The sequence below is a fragment of the Salvelinus fontinalis genome, chromosome 3 (genome assembly GCF_029448725.1).
Source record: "Salvelinus fontinalis isolate EN_2023a chromosome 3, ASM2944872v1, whole genome shotgun sequence".
NCBI lineage: Eukaryota > Metazoa > Chordata > Actinopteri > Salmoniformes > Salmonidae > Salvelinus > Salvelinus fontinalis.
In genome coordinates, this window is record NC_074667.1 from 9,445,737 (window position 1) to 9,464,286 (window position 18,550).

The following is an 18,550-nucleotide window of genomic DNA, read 5'->3' on the forward strand; positions in this document are numbered from 1 at the left end:
AAAGTTTTGTTTTTAAGAGGATTCCATTTGTTTCAGGTTTTTCATTTCAAATTCACAATTTAAAAAGAAAAACAACAAATGTGAAAGTCCACAATAACGCTTAAACCACATCAAGAGAACACTTCAGGTCTGAAAAAAATAAAAAAGAAATTTTGTGTGTAGGTGCAAGTGCACAGCAAGCAAGTAGTATGATGTTAGAGTTTGCAAAACAAATGCCCACTCATGATATCATTTTGCCAGGTAAGCATAGGGTAGTTTGTAGTTAACATTTAACTGTGCCGATTGTTGGGAAAGATTTTCCATCTACCAGAAGACTGTTTTCTTTAGCATAATCGTTAATGACTTAAACAAAGTGGTAGACCCGCGCACTGCACACATACAGACAGGCATTTTCATTGCCTCTTCAGAAAGTTGCATTGACGTATTCTGTTCATGTCTTATGATAAACTTGGGCAAATTAATTACAGTTCAATACATTTAGTTTAAAAAATATATATATATTTTTTATATTGTTGAATTCCATTTTAATGCCTGCATTTTGTGAGGGCCCTAATTATCATATTTGGACCAGAATGAGGCTCTCCACTACCTATTGTTTCTGCAATGATGATTCACCATCTTCATCGATTGTTTTCATAATTTGTCTGCATGTAAGCGCCAAAACGCCCAGGCCTACCAGTAGCCTATGAAAATTCGGGAGACAAGTGACCGACTCTCTCACCGATGCGATTCGGTAGGCTACACAGACAGATGAGAGTCACTCACTTCAGTGTCACTGTCTGGCAAGACAACGACATCCTAGGAAAGGAAACCTAGGAAATCCTTTGGTTTACTTGCCCCGATGTGATACCATGAACATATAACCACGTTGTATGATTTATGAATGGCAAAGGGATATAGGAGAAGGACTATATTCAGTCAGTTCGACACCTATGATAAACTAGTAAACACTTGCTGTTCAGTTATTCATCAATGCACAGTAAATAGTCTACAACGTTCCACGACTTAAAATGAAAAGTAACCTAGTTAATATGAAGTGGAAAATGTAGCAAGCTAAAAATGTGTCTAACTGGCTGATTGAAAACACGGATTGAGTATGGATTGATGCGTCCTCTTGAGGTCCCCTTTGTTTTAGCGTTCACATTAGGACACAGAGTCTGAACACTGACAAAATGATCCCATTCACAATGTCAGTTAGATGGGATGGAAGCTATATGTAATGAAATGACCACAAAAACAGATTGAAATGGAACGAAAATGGAAACGAGAAGGCCCCAGAGAAACTCTGCACTCACCAGGTGAAGAAAACATCCATGTAAGGGTGCGTCCAGGAACGGAAGGAAGGACAGAGAAAAAGGGTAGAGTGTACAGAAGACGAGTTAAGAGAACTGTAGCTAAACCCCTGATCATGTGGAAAGCTAATTCTCTCATGTGTTCAGAGGAGGAAAACAGTGTAAACCTTTAACAGTTGTTTCGAGAAAACCTAAACGTCAGTGCAAATTTGTCAACAAAGCAGCTATTAAAAAGGTTAATATGCCACTGGATAGCGAAGAGAATGTCTCATACTTCCCATATGGCTACACAAATGTTTACTGTGGAAAATGAAGGTTATTCCACCCTGTGCAACCACCTTTGAGAGCAATTATGTTCATTCAATGTTTCATAGTTAAAATACTGTTAACCCTACACTGTAAACCTAGAACGAACGTTTACAATCATTATTAGAGTAGGTCACACACACCAGTCAGTGTTGTGTTTAGTGACGACCGTTCCTTCCCCTTACCCATCCTTGCTGATATCTCTGATGCGCACGCCATCTCCGTCCTTCCCCAGTCTGATCAGGTTCATCTTGGTCTCCAGGGTCATCAGGAAGGAGCCGCTGTACGAAATCTCCAAGTCAAACCACAGACCTGGGGGAGACAGACATCACAGACAGACGTAGGTTGGTGTGTGTGTAGGGCGGGGGATGACAGGTCTGCGTGACGTGTGTCCCCGTGTGTGTAGTCGAAATTACACATCTCAATGTGTTTTTGGAAAGAATCACAAATGGCAACCCATATTAGATGATAATTATGACAAACCAAACTACTTGACACAGCTGTGAACAGTAACCTACCACCATTGACCGTAGGCATGAAGACAAATAGCAGCGCTTCAGGTAAAGTCATTGGAAACTACAGTAAGTGATGAACTTCCCAGATCTGCAGAGCCAAAAAAAAAGTTGAGTAGATCTGGCTAAAGGTTCTCAGTCTGTGGCGAATGCTCCAGGACACTAGCCTTCAGTCTGCCATTGACTTCTCCCGCACAGTCTTCCTCGCTCCCCTGCCTCTTCCCCTCCCCCTAGCATCTCGAAACCCCACGTTCATCCCACGTTCAAATCTCCCTCTTTCCATCCATCCTTCTCTCATTGCCAGACAGTGGAAGAGAACCGAAGTGAGGGATACAAAAAGAGAGCGAGATCACAGGAGCCTTTGAACAGAGGGGAAACAGTTGGACACCGTGCGTTACCCCTCATAGGGCTCGTTTGATGTCAGCGGGGTGCTGCTCGCTGCATAAACACGCGTCTCTTCTCAAAGCCCCAGCTCTGTTAATCTGGGTTAGAGAAATACCCTATCAAGGCCCCGGCCCAAAGCCTCCCTCACATGGGGCAGACCTGGGTTCTCCGACAGGGGGCCCATCACACACACTATTACACAGCAGCACGGGAACACAGACACACACATCATGGAACTGTACTTTGGGAGAGAGCCACTTTACACCACTAGGGGGCACTCCTGGGTTGATAGATGATGCAGGCGTGTGTGTGTGTTAGTGAGAGCGAGACAGAGAGAGACCACACAGTAAGACTTCACACTAACACAACAGTTGTATCTCTCCCACAGCAGGAATGATGGGAATTCTAACCGGCTTAATCAGACAGTCAATCAATAGATGACACAGACTCATACAGTGCATTCGGAAAGTATTCAGACCCCTTTACTTTTTCCACATTTTGTTAAGTTAAAGCCTTACTCTAAAATGTATTAAATTAATTTCTTTCCTCATCAATCTACACTCAATAACCCATAAAGACAAAGTGAAAACAGAAATACCTTATTTAGATAAGAATTCAGACCCTTTGCTATGAGAAATTGAGCTCAGGTGCATCCTGTTTCCACTAATCATCCTTGAGATATTTCTACAACTTGGAGTCCACCTGTGGTAAATTCAATTCAACTCAAAAACCAAGCCATGAGGTCGAAAGAAATGTCCGTAGAGCTCCAACACAGGATTGTGTCGAGGCACAGATCAGGGGAAAGGGTACCAAAGAATTTCTGCAGCATTGAAGGTCCCCAAGAACACAGTGGCCTCCATCGTTCTTAGATGGCCGAAGATTTTAACCACCAATACTTCCTAGAGCTGGCCATCCGGCCAAACACCAATCGGAGGAGGACAGGGAAGTGAACAAGAACCTGATGGTCACTGACAGAGCTCCAGAGATCCTCTGTGGAGATCGGAGAACCTTCCAGAAGGACAACCATATCTGCAGCACTCCACCAATCAGGCCTTTATGGTAGAGTGGCCAGACGGAAGCCACAGTAAAAAGGCACATGACAGCCCGCTTGGAGTTTGCCAAAAGGCACCTATAAAGGCCTCTCAGATAATGAGAAACAAGATTCTCTGGTCTGATGAAACCAAGATTGAATTCCTTGGCCTGGCGCCAAGCCTCAAGTCTGGAGGAAACCAGGCACCGCTCATCACCTGTCCAATACCATCCCTATAGTGAAGCATGGTGGTGGCAGATTCATGCTGTGGAGATGTTTTTCAGCGGCATGGACTGGGAGACTAGGATCGAGGGAAAGACGAACGGAGCAAAGTAAAGAGATCCTTAATGAACAGTGAAGCTCTGTATGAGTCTGTAATTGAATAACACACATCCTCTATATCACAGGGTCTTTATCATGGCGTGTCTTAGAACACTGGGTACAGAAAGACAACTGTATGTCTCCTTTTACGGCACTACACTGCTTTGAAATGACAGATGGTAGGCCTACTTACAGCTAGAAGAGACTTGATAGCTAGACAGACAAAGTTTTGGTACAAACGTAATTAGCATTGAGTATTATATTCATTTTTAAGTATTGTTGGCCAGTTTTTTTAGTGGGCTTTCATCCAAGGTAATTTACCTAGGACTTTAAGCTTAAGAGAGGAAAATCATGAAACAGTAACATTTGAGTTGAAAGCTCATAAACCATCAATGTGCCAGGCTGACATGTAGCCTCACTGTTCCTGTTGCTCTCACAGAAACACAGCAGGTTGAGAAAACGAGGAACTATGCATGAAAACCAACTAGTGACACCATTCACCTACAGGGTGAACACTCCCGGAGAGTTGGAGAAGCTGTGCTTCCTTCTCCACCCCGTCCTCGCCAAGCCTGAACGCTAGCTGTGCTAAGTGACCACAAGACAACGCAAACGTACACAAACGCAACCCAGCCCTGTCCACTCAGACCACATCCCCATGGTGTGTGAAAGAGAGAAAGCCCGGGGACTTGTGGCCCTTGTCAAACCCTGTGTGGCCCTGGTGATAATAAGGCTGTGTCCGACAGCGTTAGAGGTTAAGGGAGGGCAGGGCTGATAGCGTGGGGAGAGGAGCACCAAATCGCTAGTGGCGAGAGATGTATTGAACGACCAACTCTGGCCTAATTGGGGTGAGCTGGCCTGGTGACGAGTCAGACGAGCAGAGGAGGACCAGACAGACAGGCAGATAGATAGATGTGGGTCCTTAGGTCCACCGTCTATTCCACTGCCAGTGAGTTTTATTGATCGTGGTTTCCCAACAGTTTCCAGTAAGGGCAGAAGGCAGAGACCTTGAGCTGCCTGGAGGACAGACTGGGCCTCTCTAACAGTCCTGGATTATATAAACGTTTCTTTAGAATGTAATCTAGAGGAATATTTTACTTAAGGAACATTTTAGTTGCATACTCTTGTTCCAATGCAAATGATTAAAACGTTGGTGAATTCCAGCAAATATGTGTCTGTTAACCTGCACATTGCCAGTTACGCTGTGTGGTAGCCTCAGTCTAGAAGAGTGGTATTCAGTGGTCAGGGTGGGAGGGGGGGGGGGGGGGGGGTTAGCACTGCAGTAGAGTTGCCAAAATAAAAACAATATACAAACATGTTTAGAAGATGAAAATGTAATGAATTGAAGGTTATTTGTTGATGTAAAATGAATGATGTTTTCCAGCTAGATTCGTCAGCAAATTCTACTATTGGTGAGAGTTCAATATTGACCCAATCCCTACTTACTTGGGGGCCTATTTCGAAACGGTTGCAGCATATGATCATTACTAAGTAACATTCGGTTGCGAGATAGTGGGACTCTGTAACCTAGTTGGATCGAACCACCATATCATTGACAACATCATACACCAAAACATCAGGCAACAACACAGTATTTTCCCAGAAAGCTGATCACTCTTTAAACCCATAACAACTCGCACAAAAACACAATTAACAACCCACAAAAAAAATGGTTGTCTGTGGAAGCCTGGGTTGTGTTCATTCTTATTGGAAAAGTGTAAGTAGCCCCTCCCCATTTCACTCAATACTTTACTGTTTGGTGACTAATGAACATAACCCAGTCCCCCTGAGTGGAGTGGAAGTGCATTCCTCCAACTCTGATCCAACAGAATCTGTTCCCCTCTTAGCCTGTGGTGGAATCCATTTCCTCTCTCATTAAGTCTCATCGGAGCGCCGGGTAATAGAAATGACAAAACACTGGTGGCAGTGACTCACAGAGGAACAGCATGGAGACACAGAGAGACAGAGAGTGTTTGGCAAAAAGAGGAATAAATAGTATGAGAGGAACAGAGAGAGGGAACAGAGAAACTGGTAGAATGAAAGAATGATGGGTAGTGTAGAAAGACAGAAGCGACAATCCAACTGCCAGACATAGAAACACACATTCTTTCACTAGTGTTCATCTCTTCCTGTCTGTAACTCAGCCCCATGGGGGAAGCAGATTCAAGACTGGGCCCTAGCTAATTTATTTATTTCACTTTTATTTAACCAGGAAGGGCTCATTGAGATTTAAAATCTCTTTTTCAAGAGCGTCCTGGCCAAGATAGGCAGCACCAAGTCATTACAAAAATTAGGGACAAACAACATGAAAAATTACTAGTAATCTAGTAAAAACCATAGAATTGACAAGAGTATAACAAAATCAAAAACAGCTAATTAAAAACATTGACAGGTCAGGGAATCAGTCATCGGTGATTTAAAAATAGCAAATCGGGACAAGTTTTTCCAGTTTAAAAGTATTTTGTAAGGCGTTCCAAGACGATGGTGCAGAGTATATAAAAGCCCTTTTACCAAATTCAGTTCGGACATTTGGAACAGTTAGCAGGATAAAGTCCAGCGAACGAAGAGAGTACACATCACATTTCTGAACAATAAACATGACCAAATAAAAAAGGTAGTAAACCCAAAATGGCTTTGTAAATAAAAGTATACCAGTGACAGCCTACGAATGACTAGATAAGGCCAGCCAACCCTGGTATACAAAGTGCAGTGGTGCGTAAGGGTTTTGCAGTTTAAAATAAATCTCAAAGTGCCTTGGTAAAGGGTGTCAATTGATCTGAAACACTGAGCGGAAGCATTCATATATAAAATATCCCCACAGTCTAGTAAAGGCAAAAATGTAGCTGATACTAGCCTCCTTCTGGCTTCAAAAGAAAAACAGGCCTTATTCCTAAAATAAAATCCCAATTTCAGCTTCCAATTTTTTTGTAAGTTGTTGAATATGCAATTTAAAATTCGAGGCCGTCATCAATTAAAATGCGAGGCCATAGGATGGAGGCCATGCCCCAATGGAGAGGGGCATTCAGTGGGCCAGTCATCTTTGGCCATTACTAGAATGTAAAGTACCTAATCTACATGTCATATGAAACCATCTCTCCTAATATTCACACACTAATAAGATGCAAGAAAATCTATACTGTGGGGCATAACTTCATTATTAAGGGTGTATGTACCCAGAAATGACATGTGTTGTGTATGCACCCAATAATGATTACCTACTGTGCAAATACGGAAGGTAAGGTGCTGGACGGTTAGATGTTACGAGAGACACTCCGCATCTGCTAGAAAGCAACCGACCGATAGTCACTCTACTAAAGTTGAGGCATTTATTACTAGTAATATTCATATTATGCACTGTCCAAACTTCCGCTCAACCGTACTTTACAAACTGCAGTGTGTTTGTACTGAGAAGCTGATTGTGCAACTAACAGCAAAGTCTACGGCCCCTCTAGTGTACCTCGGCCTTTATTTGCTCAGTCTAACAGATAACCATGTGACCCACTCGACAGCTCAGGACTTGATAATATTGTACTTAGCAAGGCATTTTCCCACAAAACACATTCCGTCACAGTAGCATCATATTCTAAACAAGAGCTTAATGAACATAGCATGGTACTCATCGATAATGTTGTCAATGAGTGATATTGAGTGAGTAAACGCCCATCAGGATTGGGTTGACTCCTGCGGAAACATAATGATCAAATTCTTCTTATTAGATATATTGATTGATAATGTTGTCAATTTGTGATATTGAGTTGAGCTATTGCCCCAACTGGGATTGGAAACGCTCCCCCTGTTGATGAACGTCAATGTTACAATTCTTAGTCTTACAATATGGAACGGAAGTATTAAGTCATCACCGACACGGAACAGTCCGGCGTCTTATTCAATGAATAACCTATTCCCATTACCTATCGATCATATGACGGTCTAGTTTGTGTGAGTGTGTGTGCAGCCTTAACCCTTTCCAAACATCTATCCTCCTTCGCCATCATTGCTTTTTCTAATGCTGAATGAATGTCCAGCCTATAACTTGTTGTTGTGATCGTTGCTGTTGTTAGCATGACTGGCTAAGTGGCTATGTAAAAGATACTTGTCTTTTGTTCCTGTTGCTGCCGTTGTTAGCGTCGGCGTTGTGGCCATCACCGTTGCCACTGTTGTTGTTTCCATTGTTATCTCCGCTGTCACTGTGGTCTCTTGGTTGTTGTTAGCTAGCACTACATTGTTTCTGTCAGTGGGGTATTTGTTAGCACTTAGCATTGTTATAGCTGCTGTCATTGTGGTCGCATGGTTGTTGTTAGCGTTGTTAGCTAGCATTACATTGTGTCTCTCAGTGGTGTTGCTGTCCCCTGGTCCAGGGGTTATGACAGAGCCGATGAACTCAACACAGAGCCCTAATATTACAATCTTATTCATCAGAGAAAGGGGCTGGATAAGGGAGCGGTGGGGAGTCATCACAAAAAACACACCGACACGTCCGTACTAGGACAGAGCAGAGTGTGGAGCGTGTGTGAAAACAGAGAAAATGTACACGTGTTAAACAGTAGCGACGTGTGCCGAATAAATCAGAGGATGTAAATCAACTGTCAGAACAGAAATGGCAAGATTGCTATAATACTGTTATTGCATAAAATGGTTGTTTTATGCAACAGAATAGGGGATTTGTAGAACACACATCTGTGTGTGTGGGCTGAAAGCGGGCTTCTTTAACACGGACAGTGGACTTACAATGGATTGGTGATTAGGCAACATGCCATTCCATGATTAGTGTCTGTGTGTCTGTCGGTAACAGGGAGAACTAATCACCAGTTTATTTAAAAGAAATTATTTCGTATTCTAGGTTGCATTAGCATTTTTGTACAAGCAAGCAGTAAATGAACTGGGGACAGGTATTTGGCGCCATGTAAATCTTGATGTCTGTTGCATGAAAGCAAAATGTGCCTTTGAATAAATTCTCTCATCCGTGATATGTCACGAGCATCCAGGAGGATGGACGTTGCTATAAAACGCTGTGGCTTTAGTCCTGCTGGTTGGGCTATCAACGAACCCGCAGGGGGGAGGGGGGGGGGGGTTTGGGGGGGGCTCGTTGACAAGCTCCTTTACTGCTGGAATTAAATAATAAAGTTGATTTGTTTTGAAGAAATGTAAAAAGGTCTCTCCTTTTGATTGCAATAATTCCCACGAACCGCACGAGATTGAATCTACAGTTCATGCCTTCTCGTAAAGGGCCTGCCTGAATGAAACAGTGATTCTAATAAACAGATTGCACAGCACAGCTCCAAGTGACAGCGCTGCCTCTGCCACAATGTCACCACGCAGCGGAGGGGATCAATTGCAACGCAGGGGCGGTGTGAAGTGGAATTCAAACCTGCTAATAGCACATTGCACAGTGGGAGCCTGGCTGAGCGAGTGTGTTAGTGGCAGAGTACGTGTGTAAATACAACGCATTGCAGTTTTCTTCACTGGTCAGGATTTGGTTGATGGACAGTACAGTAGCACACCTCCAGGGTTCTTACCTTGATGGTCCACTGAGGGTTTGGAGGCGCCAAGGATTCTGGGAGTGGCCACGCCCATGTCCAGCTCTGTCAGGGTCAGCTCGTTCATGAAGTAGGGGAGCTGGAGGAGAAAGAAACAGTCAAGCAGATGTCTTTACACACACAGTCTGCAGATGCAGGGGTATAGTAAGTGCAAGTTAGAGGTTGATGGTAACAGGCCACTCACTCACTCGACATCTCCCATATTCTACTAGTCATTCTCATCTGCCACAAAGGCCCCTTTCGACTCCCTCACGCCGGCTAGCTGAGACAACAAGACTAACAGCCAACATCACCACATGACATTGGGAATATGACCAGACGAAGGGCTATCGTGGGGCTAGTAACGACCCCAAAGATGAGACAATGGGGATAAATCGAAGGACCAGGATACAAAACAGGGATGGAGAGAGAGAGAGGAATGAGGGGCTCTCTCAGTCCTGTGGCGGGGCTGCACAGCAGAAGTGGCTGACATTTAGAGTGTGTGTGTGTTTGTGTGTCCCTGCAGAGTCGTAAGGATCCACTGTGAGGCATAAGTCCCCTGGTCAATTTGTATTTAGTTTTTCCTTTATTAGGCATGCATGGCCCATTCTCGCTCTCTACTCTTCTTCCGAGCCAAATAAACCTTGCACTCTCCCTCTTCTTTATCCCTTCTGGAGCTCAGTGGTAACAGAATACAGTACAGATAGAACAGTGTAAGAATGCTCTTTTGTCCCTCTGTCACAACAGGGCCATAGGTGAAAGACAAGAGGTCAAAGGCCACTCACCCGGATCTTGCTGAGTTTCATCTGGATCTTCTTGGAGACCATATCGGCCCAGTAGGGCTCGCCCAGGAAGTCCCATGCCACCCGGCCAATCAGAGAGTTCACCCAGGCAACAGGCTCCTCCTCCCCCAGCACCAAGACAGGGCCAAAGCTGCTGCTGCTCGGCAACTGGTAGGGAGGCGGGGACACAAGAGGAGAAAAAAAGGAAGCGTGATAAACATTAACTTAGCACTGTAATTTGATTTATTTACTGAAATTATGTATAATAAAAACAAATGATTAATTTAATAATAGAGTATAGTACAGTAAAAAAAATTTTTTTTTTAAAGAAACAAAAAGAAAAAAAAATAAGGGAGTGTTGATGGTGTACCTTCTTGCCCAACCCAGGGCTACTCTGTGGACTCTGGACTACGGGACTAGTGGCAGCGATGGGGGTGGCAGTGGCAGTGCCAGTCTCGGGGGGCACCAGGGTGGCCATGTAGACACTGTAGTCCAGTAGGGACTTGGTCTTGGCTGTTATGCCTGCTGTTGAGTCCTTGGTCCTTGACTGAGACGCTAGCACCTCGTCCAGACTGCTCCGGCTGCTGCTGCGGCTGTGGGAGTTCAAGGCTGACGGTGGGGGGGTCAAAGGTGAACAAGATATTAGAAAGAAGCAGCTGGATCAAAATATTTAATGTGCATTATGAAATACAAATGTAGCCTTGCACTTTCCTCAGGTGCATTCACATTGTCACACTATATATGGGCAAGCATGCTAGCGCCAGACAACTTCCTGTAAATAACTAGTATGGAAGAATGTGTGTGTAAGTTGGTCCGTGAGTGTGTGTGTGTCACCTAGATCCATCCACTCACCAGTCTTAATCCCCTGCAGACTGGTGGCTCTCTTCATCCCCGTCTTGGGGGGCTTGGAGGCCAGCAGGATCCTCCGGTGCCACTCCTCCTTCTCTCTCCCTGTCCGACCAAACAGGTACAGGGTCAGCTCTGGACCACTGGACCTTTTGGCCTCCTCCGTCCCCGCGGTGGCCTCTCCTGTGGTCGTGGTTCTCTCGTGTGTGGTTTCACTGTGGTCGCCCTCTGCCTTGGACATGAAGTCATCCTGCTTGGCCAGCTCGATGCAGATAGGGTACTTCTTGTTCCACACGCGCTTCCTGGCCAGACTCTGGGGCACCAGAAAGATCTAGAGAGGGAATACAAGGATTGATTGAGTTAGGTGTATATGGCCTAATGGGAACTTAAACTGAAATTGACTCGAAGACCAAAGGCCAAGGACACATATCACGTATACTATATATAATATATAGCAGATGGTGACACATACACCCACAACCCCTCCTCACCCCCGCCCGTAGCTGATCTTGGGTCAATCTGCATTTTCCACTTTAAAATGGTTACGGTTAGGATTGGGGGAGGGGAAGCTGATCCTAGATCTGTGCCTAGGCGGAAATGCACCCACCTTGCTATCAGTGAGGTCGTAGATCTTCTGGCTGATGTAGCTGACGTCGGGCTTGGATTCGTTATGCGTGGCCCGCCGGGCGATGTTGTGGTTGGGTTTGGACAGGCGCAGGATGGAGCCCTCCAGTCTCACATACACAGAGTGGGTCAGAGTGGCGTGGTATGTCTCCGGGTCGTAGTTCACTATCTCGTTCATCCAGCCCTGCAGGGTGAGATAGAGAAATGAGTCAGGCAATTTTTTGGATCTGTGCGTCGACACAATCTTGTCTCGGAGCTCTAAGGACAATTCCTTCGACATGGCTTGGTTTTTGCTCTGACATGCACTGTCAATTGTGGGACCTTATATAGACAGGTGTGTGCCTTTCCAAATCATGTCCAATCAATTGAATTGACCACAGGTGATGTCCAATCAAGTTGTAGAACTGGAAACATCAAGGATGATCAATGGAAACAGGATGCAGCTGAGCTCAATTTTGAGTCTCATAGCAAAGGGTCTGAATACTTGGGTAAATAAGGTATTTTTAAATTTTGAATACATTTACAAAAATGTCTAAAAACCTGTTTTCGCTTTGTCTTTATTGGGTATTGTGTGTAGACTGATGAGAAAAATGTATAATTGCATCCATTTTAGAATAAGGCTGTGAAGTAACAAAATGAGAAAAAAATGCACTGTATGAACCTTCTGTACTGCTGAACCCTTCCGGAAAGACACAATGATTTTAGGCACCTGACAAAGCAAATTCATGTTAAATGCATGAACATCCGATTCCGTCTATGTATAGAAACTAAATCACAATCGTTGTCAAAATTGAGTTCACAACTCCGGTGTGTGTGTAGAAATGGTCTGGAACAGATAAGATGGACTTAGCAATGCTCAGAGTAGGCTGCTGAGAAATATGATGCATGTCTTGTCAATAGACCTGAGCCAATCATTTCATCGTCTCTTTGGCTTAGTAGATAGCCTTTCAGCTCCTTTCCTGGGTTTGTTGGCGTTGTCATTTCAATTTATGAACATGCAATAAGTATTAAAATGAAAAGCCAGTCCCTTTGTGAGCTAGGGTGTCCCATTAGACCAAAATGATGTAGTGGGAGGGTCAAAAAGTAATAATTTGTTTTTGAAAAATAGCTTCCAAACATATTTGGTGTGGAGGTCAATTATAAAACTTTATGGTAGAAAATGAACTGTGTTGATTTATCTAGCGATTTTCCCCTCATAAATCACTCCTGCTGGCTTAGACTGCACACTGTGTGTGTATGTTCTAATGTCACTGCTATCAACATAAACTACTAGGCCTAATCAAATCTAAGAGGTAAACCCCTTGACATGCCCCATGCCACAGACGGGACCAGTAACTTCTAAAATGCTTAACCTTCAAACAACGGTGATGCCATCACAGACTCAAACACAACAATCCACGACTTCACCTCAACCCTGATGGTCTGCACTGTTAGGTATAGTGACGATTGAGACTGGTTGCTCCTAGTGGCTATCATCGCTTTTACAACCAGTGCATATTGTTCACGTTATTTCATTCCACCATGTGAAATATTTCACCACTGGTTTGGCCTTGAACCACTAACACAATCCTCATCCAACAGCAGTAGATTGAAGAGGATAGTAAAATCGCGACAGCAGTCATCTAGTAACTCGCTGCCTCTTCTCCTCGTCAGCTGAGTCTGAAGTAGTGCACTATATAGGGAATAGGGTGCAATTTAGGATGCAACCTTCCAGTCTCATCTCGCCCCTTCCTCTTCGCAGAGATCAAGACGGCCCCTAGAGCTTTGCCATCACAGACACACAAGTCTCCTGCAGGAAACTTGATATAGGCCTAGATGTGCTGGTTCTATTGCTCCTACAGCTAGACATGAAGAGAGGGAGGAGGGAGAGCGAGAGAGAGAGAGAATGACAGAAATAAAGACGGAAAAAAGAGAGGAAACAGAGGGGGCATGTGAGAGAATAAGAGAGAAAGAGAGCGAGACACAGAAATAGAGAAGACACTGTTGTCGCCAAATTCTCATATTATAGTCCTGAACAAAGCCTATCCCTTTTGTGTCCATAACACCACCATTCACTGTCCCTTTGACTGACAAGGCCAAGCCCAGGACAATAAAGCCTACCAGTTAATGTGCTTGTGTGCTGTCTGCCGGTGATGTTATCATCAGCTTTCCAATATGTGGGGGTCAAACAAGACAGTGAACCCTCTCCATTATATTATGTGACTGACCGACTGGCCTTCACAGCCAGTCCAGAGGTGACATCATTTGGAAGAGGGCCACGGGACATGGGGTGACCACTCTACCACAGAGTCTATTACTGTCTGGCAAGATATGGAGGGCATTAGCAGTGAAGAGAAGTAGGCTAACAGGCTTTGAGTATGATATATAGCCACAGTGGGTATGGTCTGTCTGATCCATTTGAGTGCTAATTCTGCTGAATGAGCCAGCTGGCTAACGCTAAAACAACTTCCCTCAGGTAATTTATTGTCTATTAGCACTAACAATGGATGAGGTATATTTGCCTCTGAGCCTCGCTCTTTTGCTCCCTCTGACATCAAAGTGGTGAGAGAGACAATCTCATTTGATGCTCAAATAGGCATATTTCTTCTCTGAATGGCACTTAATGTGGTCTGTCACAACAGGCATCTGCATTTGTCTTGAGACTAGTCAGTAGACTAGAGGAGGATAATAGAAGAGGCTGTGACAGGATGCTAGCAGATACCCATAGACTTCCAGTCATTGCGCTAATGTTAGTTAGCATTGGTTCGCAAAACTACCTCTTACTTTTCATACTGGACACCGAGACATAGAAATGGTATCCACTAGTTCACCTGACTCTGGGGGAGTAGATAATTCGCCTCATTGCTAAAATCCCCAAGTACGCCTTTAAGCCAGTCAAGGATCATGATGGGTGCTGAAACGGTGTACAGGTAACTGCCAAAATAAAGGAAACTTGTGTAAATGAGGGATACAAAGTATATTGAAAGCAGGTGGTGCCACACAGGTGAGGTTCCTGAGTTAATTAAGAAATGATCGTCCCATCATGCTTAGTGCCCTTTTGCCCATTAATTTGGCTACAATATCTAGGAGAGATCTCAGTGACTGTGTGCGTCTCAGTCACCAGATCTCAAACCAGTTGAACACTTATGGGAGACTCTGGAGCAGCACCTGAGACATTATTTTCAACCACCATCAACAAAATAACACAAAATGATGGAATTTCTCATGTAAGAATAGTGTCGCATCCCTCCAATAGAATTCCAGACACTTTTAGGATCTATGCCCCGGTGCATTGAAGCTGATCTGGCAACTCACGTTGGCCCAAAGCCCTATTAAGACACTTTGTTGGTGTTGCCTTTATTTTGTCAGTTACATGTAGGTGATCAGTCAGTCTAAAAAGAGACCTGATCTAGGCCTACTTCATGGTGCTCTTACGATTCATTCTCTTCAAGGTTTGCACAATTCCCAAATTCCCAGGTTCTTAAGAAGTCCCAGTTGGAGGATTCCTCCAACTAGGATTTCTGAAAAATCTGGGAACATTAGAAGTTTCATGTGAAAGTATTTTAAGTTGCTTTTATGAAAACAGTATTACTTTGACAACAGCAGGAGCTAAAATAATAATTTGCAGCTATTAAGACCAGGCTACAAGACGGTCATCCAGCTTCTTCTTAAAATTTACAATGAACACTAATGAGATCAAGGCTAGTGACTTACAGGTCGACCTTGAGAAATCGACCTCTCTAATGTTCGGTCTAAAGCAGCTTTGCTCTGATATAACACAAGTATTGGGAAAGTTCAACGTGATACCTTACCACAGCAGGTCTCATTGTTAACGAATAGAAATCCGGCCATTAGCTAGGTAATAATAACATGGTCTTATGAATCTTTCGTTTCTGGGGCTGTGTTCAGCACCACTGCCTATTCGTGTGACCATGGATTTCTGCATATCTTCAGTTAATTGGTTTTTACAGTGATTTCAAACCTCTCCTCTGGGATTCCCAGACTGTCCAAAGAATTTGCTCTATTCCAGAGCTAGCACTACTGATCCCACTTCTGAACTAATCATTAAGCCCTTGATTAGTAAATCCGGAGTGGTAGTTCCAGGGTACAACTCAATTGTGAAACATCTGGGGGTCCCTGAAGAGGGGTTAGAAAAGCAATACGTTAGAAGACCATGGAGTTCCTCACCTTGAAGATGTTTGGCTCTTTGATACCCAGCTGAGCCATGTTCCACAGCCTCCCCTGGTGTCTGGGATGTCTGGTGCGATTGCCAGAAGGCTTGGGTCCGGCCAACCACACCACAGCGATAGCTAGCATGAACCCTAGTCCCACTCCCAGCAGCATACCCCCGACGTAGGTGGGCAGGGGCAACACGAAATACCCGTAGACCAGTGCTGTGATGATGATCAGGGTGTAGTGTGGAATGCTGGGTGGTGGATCTTCTCCCACTGACTTGTCGTCACTGCATAGTTCCGGACTGCCACTAGGGGGAAGTCTGACTTGGCTGCATGTATTGTCCGTTCTGTCAACACAATCCCCCTCGGTATCCTCAAAGTCCTCACTAGACAGGATACAGAAGTCCTCGTCCTCCAGCTTGGCCAGGGCCGACATGGAGCACTTGTCCAGGCCGAGAGAGGCGGAAGCGGAGGAAGACATCTTAGGACTTCTGGTGTGACTGGTGTCAGCGGTGGGATTTGGCAAGCTGGCTCCGTTTCCGGTTCCCTCGGACACCCAGTCATCCCCAGTTTCCTCCTTGATGCTGTAGTTGTTGTTGCTCTCCGGTTGGCCATTGTTGAGGGAGGCCAGGCAGGTGAGCTCCGAAGCACTGGACGAAAGTGCTTTGGACCGGAAGGCACTGCTGCCAATGCCTCCGCTCTTGTCCTCCATGATCTTATTGAAAAGCTGGAGAGGCTCGTAGATGGCCTCGGAGAAACGGCGCTTAGTGTCCTCGATGCTCGCCTCCACAGATGCCTTAAAGAAGTTGCGGCTGTCTGGGGAGGTGAGCGTCGAGGAGGGAGCGGTCTTGGAGTCACTCCCGGCAACGACGCCCACCGGGACACGGGATTGGGTGAACTGCTTGAACAGTTGCAGGTGGAGGCGGGAGTCCGAGAGGCGGTAGGGCGAGGAGGAGGAGGAGGAGGATTCCTGGGAGGTGTCAGAGGAGAGTGACTTGACAAGGGTTTTCATCGGGTGGCGGTGGCGCACGGAAGTGGGGGCAGCGGGGGAGACAATCTCAGAAGGCTCGACGATGTCAGAGGATAGAGACTTGACCAGGCTGAAGAAAGGTTTGCCGCTAGACTTGGAGGGAGAGGAAGTGGATTTGCAGTTGGAGACAGGGGAAGGAGAGGAGCTCTTCGGTTCAGAGGGTAATGTGGAGGTAATGGAGCTTTGAGGACCAGTTGAGGACGACATAGGCAGAACTGCAGCCTGAGCCTCAGAGTTGAACCCGGCTCCTTCAAGGATCAGATCCTCGCTGGCCTCCAGGGCCTTCACAATGCCTGGGTCCTCCTTGGGTCCAGCAGAGGGATGAGGAGAGGACACAACTGCCCCATAGAGCTCCTCTTCCTCCTCCTCCTCGCCCAGGGGCGAGAAGTGGATGGTGATGGACTTCCGGGACAGCGAGCCCTGGACGTGGAGCTTGGGCACAGGTGGCGGCCGTGAGGCTGAAGGAGGAGGAGCTTTGGCGTTGTCTGCATGGCTACTGTGGCAGCTGGCCATCGCAGTGCTCCTGCTGGGTCACAGCCTAGGGAGATAGACAGGGAGAGGGCAAAGGTTACACACATGTCCCCATACTGTATCATTACCAAACAAACTCATACTAGAGTATATGGCGTTAAATGGGTATTAATATTGACCACACATAGCCCTATGCAAATACACACACATGAACCTACATAAACAGGAGGGCAATGTCAGACATGTAGGCTATATAGTACATGACGTCCCCATGTGTCATTATCAAACAACCTCAACTCAGCCAGAACAAAAGAATGTTTTCAACAACAGGCATTAGACTGTTAAATCCAGGTTTGGAGGAGGAACCTACTCTAATAGCAGGGCTAGAAGGCATATTACTTAGCAATTAACAAAAGTCAATCAAGCCGAGTTACAGCAGCCAAATCCTATGAGATGCCCCTATAATATCCTTCTTGAAAGCAGGACCAAATCAATGAGGGGAAATGTAATTAAGCCCTTAAAGACTTCCCCTGGCTGAGCCCTTTCCTTTGATAGGGGATGGAGTCCAACACAGCTCTTACAGGAAACCCACAGTCCCCTGACAAGCATGGCCACCACACTGAGGGACCAGCTGGCTTGCAGGGCTGGTGAAAGAAACCTAAAATACCACCCTGGAGGCCGATACTATTTCCTAGTTGAGTGGCTAACACTGAAATCACGGCTACTATAGCAATGATTAACGGGAGCAATCACAAAGGCAATCCCTATAAATAGCACTGAATCGATCGTAAGTGACAGTCTACGATATCACAAGAATGCAAGAAGCTAAAGCAGCAAGGAAGGTTGATGGTCTTAAGATGGCGCCGGAGAAACAGGCAGACATTTTACGTGTTCCTATCCAATTGTTTTTTCATTTGTTTCTTTGCGTTGTAACTTATTTTGTAATTTATTTTGTACATCATGTTGCTGCTACCGTCTCTTATAACCAAAAATAACTTCTGGACATCAGAACTGCGATTATTTTTGTAAATAACAGCTGGTGCACGATATCTAAGGAAGTCTCAAGGTTTTGCTCGCCGGAGGTATAGTATCTCATGATAAGCTGTAGACCACACTATCTACCTAGAGAATTTACATCTGTATTTTTTGTAGCTGTCTACACACCACCACCAGACTGAGGCCGGCACTAAGACTGCACTCAATGAACTGTATTCCACCATAAGCAAACAGGAAAACGCTCAGCCAGAGGCGGCACTCCTAGTGGCCGGAGACTTTAATGCAGGGA

The 18,550-nt window shown here is 45.1% G+C and overlaps 1 protein-coding gene across 5 annotated transcripts in view; it reads right to left on the minus strand.

Moving 5' to 3' along the window:
• Positions 1 to 18,550, minus strand: part of LOC129838199 (testis-expressed protein 2-like) — a 56,600-nt gene that overhangs the window by 5,043 nt on the left and 33,007 nt on the right. For all 5 annotated transcript variants that reach the window (XM_055905011.1, XM_055904982.1, XM_055904985.1 and 2 more), the window contains exons 3-9: positions 15,778 to 17,332; positions 11,594 to 11,794; positions 10,993 to 11,317; positions 10,511 to 10,749; positions 10,144 to 10,308; positions 9,359 to 9,458; positions 1,784 to 1,910 (exon numbers count right to left, since the gene is read on the minus strand). In XM_055905011.1, coding sequence (XP_055760986.1) covers positions 1,784 to 1,910; positions 9,359 to 9,458; positions 10,144 to 10,308; positions 10,511 to 10,749; positions 10,993 to 11,317; positions 11,594 to 11,794; positions 15,778 to 17,307 — 2,687 coding nt within the window. In that variant the 5' untranslated portion in view covers positions 17,308 to 17,332. The remainder of the gene's footprint in view (positions 1 to 1,783; positions 1,911 to 9,358; positions 9,459 to 10,143; positions 10,309 to 10,510; positions 10,750 to 10,992; positions 11,318 to 11,593; positions 11,795 to 15,777; positions 17,333 to 18,550) is intronic.